This window comes from Pseudomyrmex gracilis, unplaced genomic scaffold (genome assembly GCF_002006095.1).
Source record: "Pseudomyrmex gracilis isolate BER0280 unplaced genomic scaffold, ASM200609v1 scaffold_245, whole genome shotgun sequence".
NCBI lineage: Eukaryota > Metazoa > Arthropoda > Insecta > Hymenoptera > Formicidae > Pseudomyrmex > Pseudomyrmex gracilis.
The window spans coordinates 203460-216156 of NW_018020829.1; the positions used below are offsets into that span (position 1 = coordinate 203460).

Here is a 12697-nt window from a genome sequence, read left to right on the forward strand (position 1 = left end):
AATGGACTTGTGCTTTATATCAAACGCAACTTGAACTAATTTTTGTTTTTGTACGCAAAAATTGGAAGCATGCAGTGCATCGAGAAGTGCAACTCGGTTCAATCGGTGATGATCGGTTATCTCTACTTTAAATAAATAGGGTGTGTCGTGCGATTAATCTCCATATCAAACATATTCTGCCTTTTAATAGGTGCATACCCGCGTGATAGTCAAGGACAACGTCAAAGTCCGAGGAATGGTCGAGTTCAGAAGTCCTTCCGATTAGAATACATAAACCAATCTGTTTAATCTCTTCGGTACGGGCGCGCGTGCGCCGCACGTAGGGCGTCATTTGACGGCCTAAAGCCGCGTTACAGTTAAATTCGGCGTCGATAGTACCGAAGAGGTTGAAACCAGAAACGAAATCTTCTCGTTGAATTACTTGTAACTTATACACATGTATTTGTACAACTCGTTCCCGCGTAAAAAAAAGGATCGTCGATCCGAAGACACAAATGACTCGTTTCGTGCCATTTCATTTCGCGCTTACTTGTGCCTGTGGCGATCGCATACTTTCCTCCGAAGGGCTGTATTCGGGACCATTCCTGGGACCCCATTATCGTGCCAATGCAAAAAACAAACTTGCCATTTAACAGATGTGCCAATTAATCGATATCGAGCTATTAACGTAAGCAAACGCAACTTAAGCAGAGCAAGCAGGTAAAAAAAAAAAACGAAAGAGTTAAAAGCGTGGAGAGGGTATAAAAGCGGTGCAACGAAAGCGAAGTATTTTTCGTTGGACACTCGACACACACACATACACACACTCACACTTACACACATATACACGCGCGACGAAAACGAAAGTTTTCGCGCGCGCCAATGAAACGGCTCGTCAAGCCGCATCTCTCGAGAGCTCGCCGGTCGCGAGAAAATTGTATGAAGTACAATACCACAGGTGAACCTGAGACATATCTAACTTTGTAATTAAATCTTAGGCGTATATAAATGTAAGATTTAAAAAAAGACAACCGAAGGAAAGAGAGGAGGAGGAAGAGGAAGAAGAAGTAAATAAAAAGAAAAGGGGAACGAGGGCGGATTGCGACCTCGCGTCGTCGCGGGACATGTACAGAACACACATTTGAATCTTTCTCTTGTGATATAATCGTACATTATTAAGGTGTAAACCGATAACAAATATACTATTCCATGTTTTTTCATAGAGGTGAAGTATTAGGTGATTGTGAGAGAGAGAGAGAGAGAGAGAAAAAGAGAGGAAGAGACCGGCTCGTTATACCATAGAATCGAACGTGGGCAGTTTACACGAAGTCTCATGGCGTTTAGAGGCGACTCTGGAAGTAAAGCTTCAGCTCAGAGAGAGATAGAGAGAGAGAGAGAGAGCGAACGGCTATTATGCGCTGAAATCTGGTGTAACACACTCTCTTCTTCACAAACGTGAAAGCTCTTTATACCGAAGGGCTTTGTATCGTCCCTCGTGCGCGCGCGCGCATCGTCTCACATTCTTTCATTATTATATTTACACAAGCTCTCGAGTACACATGAGGGCTTCTTCCTCATTTTCTCGCACCGGACACGAGAGAAGTACGTACGTAGGAAGTTTCACAAGTGTATTGTAACACGTCGGACTCTCTGTTACCGCAGAGCTCGGCCTTACAGCAGAGTCGCCTCCGCTCTCTACAAGCGCAAAAGTTTTGTAATTGTTAAAACGCATTTTACTTGAAATCCTCGATCGCAATAATTGATGTTTACATTTCGTCAAGTTCAAACTTAACACGTCACATCGATAATGACGCGCGTGTGTGTATGTAAATTGAAGAGAAAATTCACAAAATGTCGCAATGAGATCTTTCCAATTTGATGATAAATTGTGATATTAATAAAATGGCGCGTAAAGTAATTAACGTGAACAACATATCCGGTCATTATTGTCATCCGAAAAAAATGCAGTTGTGCAAACAATAACATGCGTTTCAACAGATGCAAGATGCAAACGCTCTCCGAAGCGCGACGGTAAACTCGACTTGTATCATAAGCGAACGAGATATAGCGAACGAACGCACTTTTTTTTTTTTTTTTTTTTTTTTTCAGGCTCCCAGAGGTGTCTCATAGAGGGATTATAGTTAGGGAAAAGAAATTAGAGAGAGAAGAGAAAAAAAACTCGGCATCTTATTTTCACTCATGACTACTTAGATGCGACTTGTTAGAAGCTAAGAAGAAAAAAAACTCGCGTAAATTAAAAACAAAAAATATACTTATTTATAACCTTTAGAAACGAAACCGCGCGCGGCCGTAGAAATGTTTTTCTACCAGAATTTCTGTGCCAACTGCAAAGAATGTTGTAGATGATTTTTTTGTTTCAAGTTGAAGCATTATTCTCTAATCTTGTAAGATACTCAGATATATCTTTATTAAATATATTTGAATTTTCGTAGTATATTATATTCTGATATTGATTATACAGTTCATTTTTGTATATTGGTGTGTGATAAATAAATAAGAATATTGTTTCTAAGCAAACCGCCAACGTGATGAAATAAATTTGAAATCACCTGTCATACAATCTTTCACGTGTGTTGTGCGTATGTTGTGTGCGTGTTAAAGTACGACACATAAAAATCGATGTCAGCTTTTACAATTCAACTTTTATATTAAATCACCGTGTTTTTTTTGACAAATTAAAACATGATATGGTGCACATATATATATGTATATGTGAGAGGAGAGGAGGTAATTGTGTAATTTTAAAAGGAAACAGGAATTTTCTTTCTGATTTCATTTATTTCTCACTTTGTAATATAATATCGAGTATATATATATATATATTATATAATGCACTATATGTATACAAAAAAAAAAAAAAAAAAAAAACTATTTGCACAGTTCACAATTTCTTTCTCTCGAAACAAAGATATTATCGCAAAGTTTTTATCGAAAGATACATTGGTGTACAGTACTTTCTTTCCTCTTCCATTTGAAAACTATGAAGTGTGCAAATATCTTTTTTAAACGCACTGTAAATTAGTAACATTATTTTTGCAAACGTAAAAAATAAATTAGAAGAGGTCGTTAAATAAATCGGTGTAGTTTTGCACTTGTTTCTAAATACTTACTTAGCAAATAAATGTACATACGTATCTAAATTACGAAAAGTGTACAAAAAAATTAAGAATACTCACGTCATTTCTAAGCATTCGTTGCACTTCAAACAGTCCGCCGTGATTAAAAAGACTTAACAATATTTCAATCCGCAAACAACGTGATTTTCCCGTGCGATCTTCGCAATCTTTTATCCACCTATGTGAAATATATAAACATCACCATTAAAATAAAATTATACAGTATACCACATGTGCTTCTAAAAAATTCTTTCAATAAATTTTTAAGTAATCGTAAACAATTTTATTTTCGCCGTGTGATTTTAGTTTTTTTTTTTTTTATTTCGTTTATGTTTGCAAAATCTTTCCTAAGTTAACGCACGCACTTTGAATAAAAAACATCCATTATATTTCTGTACGTATTAATATTCTATTTGTAATTTAAATCCTGTTTTCTTTTTCATATTTTACCCGAACAATGACGTTTAAAACGGAAAAAAGCTATTCTAAAGATATTTAATAATATCGATGTATATTAGATTTATCTCTGCTAATTATGTAAATTTTACGCAATACATTTAGTACAATTTTTACATTGTAATTTTATTTGTTTATACAACTATATTCACGCTACACGCGATAAAATTGTTTATTTTATGAGAATACGAGACTTATATACATGTATATAAGAATTTGTTTCTTGTAGAATTGCTATAGAATCTTAATGATAATCGATTATGGGAGTTTATTCTGGTATTCTTCAAACAAAATGTTTCATGAGTTATGTCGTATTTATTTCACACACAATTTATGAGAAATTACATTGTGTTATAGAATAAGAACATATCATTTAAGGACAATATGTTCAAAGAGAAAAAATTATTACATATTTAACGTAGTTTTGGATATTTATACAATCAGATTACACTGCTAGAGTTATACCGATTCTATCAGTAAAGTGTATACATTCATACAAATCAACGGATTTATTATTTCTAATTCTTTTGTTTTCTACACAAAAAAATACGAATCGTTACTTAATATCTTTTTGTTTTTTGTTTTAATATATGCAAATCTTAATCTTAAATATTATGTAGTTTTTAGCCTTGACAATGTGTAACTTATATTATGTCAGTAATACAAGCTTATGTATATATATTTTTGTCAATTTATAATATAACTTTTAGAGTTTGCATTTCATTGAAATGTTTTAAGTTTGTTTTGCTCGCAACAACGAGAAATGTGACATTTTATGTTGTTACCGTTTTTTTTATATTTCAATATAAATTTTTCTCAACGATTTTTAATTTTAAGTATTTATAATAAGTACTTTTTATTTTTTAAAAAGTATTTATTATAAATTAAATTAATAAAAGTATTTATAGATAAAAGTACTTATTATTTTATAATAAGTACTTTTTTAATATTCAATATAATTCAATACTTTATCAAAATATAAAAAAATACAAACTTATATTGAAACGACTGAAACTAATATCACTATTCGATGCGTCACTCAAAACTTAAAAAAAAAATTAATTAGATTAGAATTTTTTTTAGTTTTAATGCGTTATTTATAATTCAATTTCAGACATTTGAAGACATTAAGTACGTTTCGAAGAAAAACTATTAAGGCAATATGCATTTTTATATATTTAAACATGTAATATTGTGTATATATAATTACGTAGGCGTAATAATTGATGTTTTTATGTTTTGACACTTGTTTAAACCGTTTTACTTCATTTATAATCCACTGATCCTCTTGGTCCTTTAATCTTCGTCAATAGTTAAATTCTTCTCTCTCTCGGATTCGAAAATTTTAGGAAAAGGACTTTATAGGAACGGAGTTAGTTTGTTCGAAAAATTAATTGTGTGGAAATCAAGGTGTAAAAAAAAATCAATTAGAAGAGTAGCAGTGGAAGAAATCTCTATATGCATGAATGTGTTAATAGTGATGTAAAAACTTGTATGAAGCAAATTGACGACGTGCATCAAGTATATACAGTTACTTCAGAAGGATAGTCGATTAATAAAAAAAAATATATATATATATATTTGTATTATTCTAATTAATAGATATTTCTCGGTATACTGTTATGACAAACTTGACGAGTGTCTGATTAAGACATTCGCTATTAAGACTACATCTTTTAAAAGAACACGGTTTTTTGTTCGGAAAATTATTCTGAGGAAAAGGTTACTTATAGTCTCGAGTGGAACCATTTTCTTTATATTTGTACGGGTTAGAGATACACGTTCTTCTTTATCCAGCAGTAGAGTTAATTGATCTGAAAATTATCATTATCGAATAGAGCATTCGTATCTGACTGAGTGCGATTGGAGTGTAGAAAACGTAGTAGTGTGTAAGAAAAAAATGAAATTAAAAAATTCCAATTTCTTGATTAATCGTCGAAATATAAAATTTCGTCTTGTTAATTTAGTTGATTCTTCTGAATATCAAAATAAAGTTACATATTTTGGCATACCGTGTTAACCCCTGTTTCTTCTGATTTATTAAGGACGAGGATTTCTTTCGTTTATCGGTTTCTGCATCGTAGGCATCATAGGCCGCCGTGCATTAGGAAGATTAGTTGGCAACGGATTGGGAACAACGCTATGAAATAATGAGGTCAAAAAGACATTAAAAACGAAACAATTAAAACAAATAAAACAAAAAGGATTAAGAATAAAAACAAAAAAGACGAAATAAAAGAATTTTTCTTAGGTATTTACTTGGAAGGTCGAGTATATGGGGTGGTGCGATAGCGCGAAGCCGATGTAGTCTTGTATGACTTCCAAGCTCGGTTCGATGACTCCTCTGTGAATTTCATGGATTGATGCGCTTTAATTATTTTTGTTTAGCCAGCAACGTCGTGTGTAAATCGTCAATATATTCTAATATCGCTCGTCATTTCGACGATTTTTTTTTACTACAAGTGTGAACGTTTGCACACTGTGTATCATGCATTTGATTTTATACAGGGTTTAAATTTCAATTTTTATTTTATAAATGCATTTAAATTGTGTGCAGATTTGCATCGCAACTGCACATGAATTTTATATTTGGTAAAAACAAAAAATTATTTTATGTTATTTATTTTTATTGTCTACATGTAATTACGTCTACAAATCTAAAATTGATTGGTGTCAAATTTGTGACATCGAGATGTGAAACAATCTTTAAAATCAGATGACATCGATATTTCCGTGTAAATTATTATTTGCTTTTAACAAATGTTATTACAAACACTTTTATTCCGTGTATTAATAAAACTGATTTATAAAAAAATATATACATAAAAACTTGTACAAAACGTGTATACAAAAATTTCTCATTTCGTTTTAATTTTACAATTGTTAGAAAAGTTCTCCTCGTTTTTCTTAAAAGTTAATTTTACGATCTAATCTTCTTAACACCCTGTATATACGAAAATTAGTAGTTACTCATTCGCGTTCATTGTCAGAAAAAGAGACTCTTGTAAACTGTATACGCAAATAACTTAAAAAATGATTTTATAAACGAATATATAGAATTATGCAATGAAGTACCTGGATAATCTGAAGACTCGTAGTACTCGTGTCCAGAATGCGGTGCGGATTCATCTTCATACTCGTAAGTTGTATATCTTGAAAAATAGAAATTTCGATTAAATAATTATTCAATCACATAACAACCAACATACACACTACAAACATTACTGTTAAATTGAATGTTTCATCTTACGTATTTAATTGATATTAAATACTATGGTATATACCCAGAATTTGATGAATAAAGACGATCTCCGTACCGAGCATTGCTGGACGATGATCCACGATAGTCAAAATCATGTGATCCAACACGGTTTGATGCAGGAGGAGTTGGTGTCTCGTATCTAATAATAAAAGAATGAGAAGATAATTTCAACTTGTTATAGTAACTGATGCACATCAATGAAAGAATCTGCGTTGTCAAAAGTACGATGTCACGTAAAATCTTACCCATAACTTTGATCTACAGCAGCTCGCGCACGATCTAAGATCGAGAATACTTTGGATTTTGGTGGCACAGGTCTAGGTGGGCCACGATTAGCAGGTGGCGGTGGAAGAATAGCTGAGCAATAAACAATTGACAGTATTAATGTCGCAATCAATATAATTTTGACTATATATAGACAACAAACCTCTAGATGGTCTAGGGATTGCCGGCCTCGCAGCAGGTCTTAATATACCACTGCCACTAGGACCCATAGGTGCTCGCATCGGAGCTCTTCGCTCTTCCGAGGAAGGAGTGTCAGTCATGGTCATCTCCATTTCACGCATTTGTTCTTGACGAATGTTATCGTTGTTGTCGGGAATCAAATATTTCCGCACTTCGGCAAGTGCAAAAGCGATACGGGCGTAAGCTTCGGCCGGTGGCGCAAGAGCAGTGATTTCCACGTGTAAATCGTCCATAAGATGTGCGTACTTTGGATCTAAAGAATTACGGAACTCTTCCTCCTGAGACCAAAGATAAGATAAGCACAAATGTTTTCTGAAGACTCAACCATCATCAAGAAAAGTCTTGATTGTCATCTACCTTTTGTCTATCTTTCATAGACCCTCTACCTAATACTGCCATTCTGCACATTGTTTCTTCTTGTAGACGTTTGAGAGAATTACCTTTTGGACCTAGTAGTTTTCCAACAAAATTGAACTAAAGGCAGAAAATTTTATACTTTAGAGAGAGATACATCTAAAATATTTTCTCATTATTATTCAATAATATCTACATATCTACTTACCTTAGGATGTTCGCGAACTGGCACCAAAACTTTAACAGACACACGAACTGGTTTTTCACGATAGATATCCACATATTTCGAATCTTTCAATGGTTTTCCAATTGCTTGTGTTTTTTGTATTTCTATAAAATATGCAAGTTTTTGATGCAACAAAATATTTGTGTTTTATCTCTCAAAGCTTATCTCACATAGTTTCTAGACATAAAGTAGGATTGATAAAATGCACAGTTTCCTGTTTATTTTATAAATACCATTACATAATTAATTTACTTGATGATGTGTTACTTAAGATTAAGATTTTATCTTTTATATATTTGAGGTTTATGTGTTTCTATTTAATGTTATTTGAGATCACATTATATAATTTGAGAATCTTACATTACATTTCAAACAATAAGCATAAAATTCAGCTCAAGTTAATATTAATATGTTTACTTACATCTGTGTTTTATTATACATATTATAAATAAATTTGTTTTACGAGTACAAATTCTAAAAAAACTTACTTAAATACATGTAATTGAAATAAATATCAATTTAATTTCAGTAATTTTATCTTTTTTAACTCTTATAAAAACTATATATGTAAGTTTGTATGTTTTTGTGTTTGCATACAGACATATACACATACATGCTGTGTATCACTTTCTTCTTCACATACATACTATACAAGTTGTAGAAATTTAACTTTACAAATGCTTTGGTCGCAATTCGCAAGAATAAATATTTAGCACTGTTTAATCAAGTAAACTTCGTTAAGTGATGTTAATAATATTAATAGACCAACAGAGACAAAGTATACATTAAATGTTGCATGCACTCCACAAATGTAAGACCAAGTAATTAATCTTTCACCACGTACCTTGATCTAGCAATCGAATTGCGTTGGAACACTTTTGGCTATCGAGCTGAACCTTTTCCTGAAGAAGCTCACGCATATATTCACCGGCTTTGTCAACTTGATGATCCTTATCGTCGCTATCTTCCATCATTCTCGGTTTCATGTCATTGTCGCCTTCATACTTAAACTCACCATTATTCGCCCTTTCCACATCTATATTTGCCATTTTACAGATGCCCGACCTATAAGTATTATCAATATCCTGACCTTTTTTTCGTAGAACAAATTGACGCGAACTGGAGAAGAGAGCGTTTTGCAAGCTCGAGTACGTAATGGCCGACTCTTTCGCGCGCACATGTCCATTAAGGATCGTACTACATTAGTCAAATAGCAAACGCAAAAGTCCAGTCTCGTAGAATTGACTAATCGCATTGATCAAATCAAAGCCAATCGACCACTATAATTGGTCAATTCCGCAAGAACTTCTTACTTGCGTTTGCGCATTGCAACTAATGTAAAACGATCTTAAGGCCATTCTACATAAGACGCAGACGCAGGCCGCTGCTCTCGAGGAATTGACCAATCACGTAAGTCGATTAGCTGATTTGACAAACGTGAATGGTCAATTCCGCGAGATCAGCGTCCTGCGACCTGCGTCTGCGTCTTATGTAGAATGACCTTTAATGAGAAATAGAGGAACACATTGGGTGCGTTCAGACAACTCAACGGTTGAGAGATCATTACTTATGATAGGACTGTTCTTCAAAATCTGCTGCGGTTTCAAAAGTATGATCCAATCAGAAGTGATTATCTCTCAACCGTTGTGCAACTGTTGAGTTGTCTGAACGCATCCATAAACACATTGTGCATCACGCGTATCTTTCTTTATCTTTGGCTACATTTCTATGTCAATCTATTGTCTAACAAAGCTACACTTGATTCAATTAGAGAAGAGAATTTTACTGCGCATAGGAGAAGAAAAGCGGGCAGAGTAGGGATAGCGTTGCGTGCGGGATTGGCGGGACACTTGCTGACAGCCAATGGCTGTGGAGTGGGAAGACTTTTTTGTAGGAGACGTGCGCGAAACGAACGCGTTTTTGTCCGTCGAAATTCTCTTCTTTGAATCGAGTGTAGCTTTGTTAGTGTAGCCAGTTCAGGTAAAAAGAACAGACCTATTGCATAAAGCCCGTTTTACATTGATCGCAAGCGCAAACGAAAGATATAGATCTCGTAGAATTGACCAATCACGCTGGTCAATTGGCTGATTTGATCAATACGATTAGTCAATTCTACCAGACCTGTTCCTTGCGTTTGCGCTTGCTATCAATGTAGAACAGGTTTAATACACAATAGACTCCCAGGTGTCACTAGTGTATAATTTTTATACTCATCTTATAGAGTATTCTACTCTAAGGCTTTTGCTTCCTTTGCTCCTCTCGCAAAGGGGCATGCGCTATTTAGGCAAAGCTACTCTCTCTCTCTCTCTTTTGAAATATATATAAAAACGATTTATATATATGTATATATATAAGAACGAGTTTTTAAAAATTTTCTTCTTTTCACAAGTTAAGTAGCATTCAATATAAAAGTGTAACGTATAACTTGTCATAGAAAACAAATTTACAATGAGAAGAATCCATTCGTGGAGAAAATTGATTGGGTCGTACGCTCAGTTATTAAGAAATAATTTGCAACGGAACCTAACCTCGGAGCCGGTTGCAAATGTAGACAAAAATAAAGGTTTGTATTCGAAATAACAACAAATCATACGATATGTAGATTAGAAGATGTAACAGCTTGACGAAAATGTGAAAATATACGTTTTAGAAAAGACAATACTGGTGAATCAAATGGGTAAAGTGACTACAATCGGTATCAATCGTCCAGAGAAGAGAAATTGCTTAGATGCTGCAACTGCGCAATTATTGTCTGAAACATTAGATGAATTTGAAAATAATGAAGATGCAACAGTAGGAGTGTTATATGGAATAGGAGGCAATTTCTGTGCTGGTTATGATCTTAAGGAAATTGCAGATTATAATGGAGAAAGTGAAGAAGGCATACCAGTTTTTGGACCATTGGTATATTTATATTGTATTTTTAATGTTAGAAAATCAATTATTCAATAAAAATAGAGGCAACTTGATAAGTTTGTTTGTAGGCCAATAAGACTGAATTATCCAAGAAACCATTGGTAGCAGCCTTGAATGGATATGCAGTTGGTGCTGGTTTCGAGCTTGCTTTAATGTGCGACTTAAGAGTCATAGAAGAAACTGCAATGGTGGGATTTTTGAACAGACGTTTTGGTATTCCAATCTTATCTGGTGGCACTGTTCGTTTACCTGCTCTGATCGGATATTCCAGAGCTATGGATCTTATATTAACAGGAAGATTAGCTAGTGCGGAAGAAGCATTCAATTGGGGAATTGCACATAGATACACATCTTGTGGCGCAGGTATGAAAAATGAGATTTCTTATACAATTATTTCAAGAAGTGTAAAAGGAACACAATTACAATGTGCAATGAAATTGACTATAAGTACTATACTAGCACATTTATCGAACTAAAAGCAAGTGCATTAATTTGTAGAATAAAAATATAGGTTAGGTTGAAATACTATATACATATATACATATATAATGCTCATTTTTGCAGCTATAGGCACTGCAGTAAATTTGGCATCTTCTCTTGTGAAATTTCCACAAAAGTCTTTGCTGGCAGATCGTGCGTCAATGCATTACGCCACGTTCTCATCAAAACAGTTAGATGAAGCTCTACAGTTTGAGAAGGATAATTCGTCACACTTGTTATTTGAGGATGGTGTTCCAGGTGCCAAAAGATTTATTGATGAAAAAATTGGAAGACACGGGAAATTTCATAATATTACGGTTCAAGATAAAAGCATTAAAGAATTAGATAAGAATTTATTATGAAGAATCTCACACTACATGACTGTGTAATTTTATATAAATATATATATATATATATATATATTGTAATATATATATGTATATACCCTTAACTTTATATATATATACATATACATATATATATATATATAACATTAAGTTCAATAGTTTAGGCTTAATAAAATTCCCGGTTTCTATAATTTTCCAATTGCATTATTTGTACATACTATAAACACACATTACATCGAATGTACATTTTATCACGACAGTTTGTAACATGAACTAAAAGCAAGATATATATATATATTCGTCAGATTTATTTTTAACTATTATAATTTGTATTCTGAGAAATTTTTTTTAATCGATAAATTTTTTTTGCGATGATTTGCGTAGCTTCGACAGAACATCTTTTTTAACATCCTTTGCGATCAGGAGTGTCAAATTTATTATTTATTCATCTCTTGTGATGTAGTTTTGTTACGGCAATATCAAAATTATTGTAACAGATGTACAAAATTGTTTGAAAGAAAGGAAGAGAGAAATTTATTTTTTATTATTTTTTATTATTTTTTATTATTTTTAATTTACTTTTATTGTGTTTTATTTTTGTTTTATTTTATTTTATTTTTTTATAAAATACTAAACGCCTAAGAAGAGATCTTTGTTTTATTTCTATTAAGCGCTACTCACACATACATACACACATACAACTTATACAAACGAGTATCGTCTTAATCGAACAATTATATTTACTAACATCTCTTTTTCAACAGATGTTGCTTCTAACTTATCACCGCGGCTTGATAGACATTCGGTAAGTATATTAATGTTTTTTTTATAAAATCTTTTTTTTATTGTCTTTATAAATACATGCGCGCACGCTTTAAAAAAAAGATGAGTTTTCTAATGTATTTAACTCTTAATCGATCGTCATGTCGATTCGGAATATTTATGCATAATGTATTTTATTATAAAATTCGCGCGTAACGAATTTTCAAATCGAGTGAAAAACGCACAGATTCGGATCCGTGTTAAAATCGTTACGATAACAGAGAAAATCAAATTATCGCCAGAGAGCCTTTCT

General features: G+C 33.0%; 2 protein-coding genes across 4 annotated transcripts; one reads left to right on the forward strand and one right to left on the reverse strand.

The window, feature by feature from the left end:
- Positions 1-2860: 2860 nt before the first annotated feature.
- LOC109859171 (KH domain-containing, RNA-binding, signal transduction-associated protein 2-like) lies at positions 2861-9045 on the reverse strand. Of its 3 annotated transcripts, none has more exons than XM_020437171.1 (10): positions 8724-9045; positions 7862-7983; positions 7657-7773; positions 7262-7577; positions 7080-7191; positions 6890-6973; positions 6648-6724; positions 5832-5916; positions 5585-5712; positions 4549-5386 (listed from the first exon to the last, which is right to left on the reverse strand). In XM_020437171.1, the coding sequence occupies exons 1-9, from the start codon at positions 8926-8928 to the stop codon at positions 5613-5615; spliced, it is 1218 nt and encodes a 405-aa protein (XP_020292760.1). In that variant the 5' UTR covers positions 8929-9045; the 3' UTR covers positions 4549-5386; positions 5585-5612. The 3 variants fall into 3 exon arrangements, with proteins under 3 accessions (XP_020292761.1, XP_020292760.1, XP_020292758.1); XM_020437169.1 differs by having other exon boundaries at positions 6857-6973; XM_020437172.1 differs by lacking the exons at positions 4549-5386; positions 5585-5712; positions 5832-5916 and adding an exon at positions 2861-3294 and having other exon boundaries at positions 6857-6973.
- A 1114-nt stretch (positions 9046-10159) lies between these two features.
- Positions 10160-11704, forward strand: LOC109859172 (carnitinyl-CoA dehydratase-like). The gene is made up of 4 exons (XM_020437173.1): positions 10160-10442; positions 10530-10783; positions 10864-11158; positions 11360-11704. The coding sequence occupies exons 1-4, from the start codon at positions 10328-10330 to the stop codon at positions 11635-11637; spliced, it is 942 nt and encodes a 313-aa protein (XP_020292762.1). The 5' UTR covers positions 10160-10327; the 3' UTR covers positions 11638-11704.
- Positions 11705-12697: the final 993 nt, after the last annotated feature.

Bases quoted from the DNA above. Each gene is read 5' to 3' on its own strand.
- LOC109859171 (XM_020437169.1), bottom strand. From the start codon at position 8,928: ATGGCAAATATAGATGTGGAAAGGGCGAATAATGGTGAGTTTAAGTAT. The intron at 7,578-7,656 runs GTAGATGACAAT...CTTTGGTCTCAG, and splicing joins CTATGAAAGATAGACAAAAG to GAGGAAGAGTTCCGTAATTC. The intron at 6,725-6,856 runs GTATATACCATA...CTATTTTTCAAG, and splicing joins CTTTATTCATCAAATTCTGG to ATATACAACTTACGAGTATG.
- LOC109859172 (XM_020437173.1), top strand. From the start codon at position 10,328: ATGAGAAGAATCCATTCGTGGAGAAAATTGATTGGGTCGTACGCTCAG. The intron at 10,784-10,863 runs GTATATTTATAT...GTTTGTTTGTAG, and splicing joins TACCAGTTTTTGGACCATTG to GCCAATAAGACTGAATTATC. The intron at 11,159-11,359 runs GTATGAAAAATG...TCATTTTTGCAG, and splicing joins ATACACATCTTGTGGCGCAG to CTATAGGCACTGCAGTAAAT.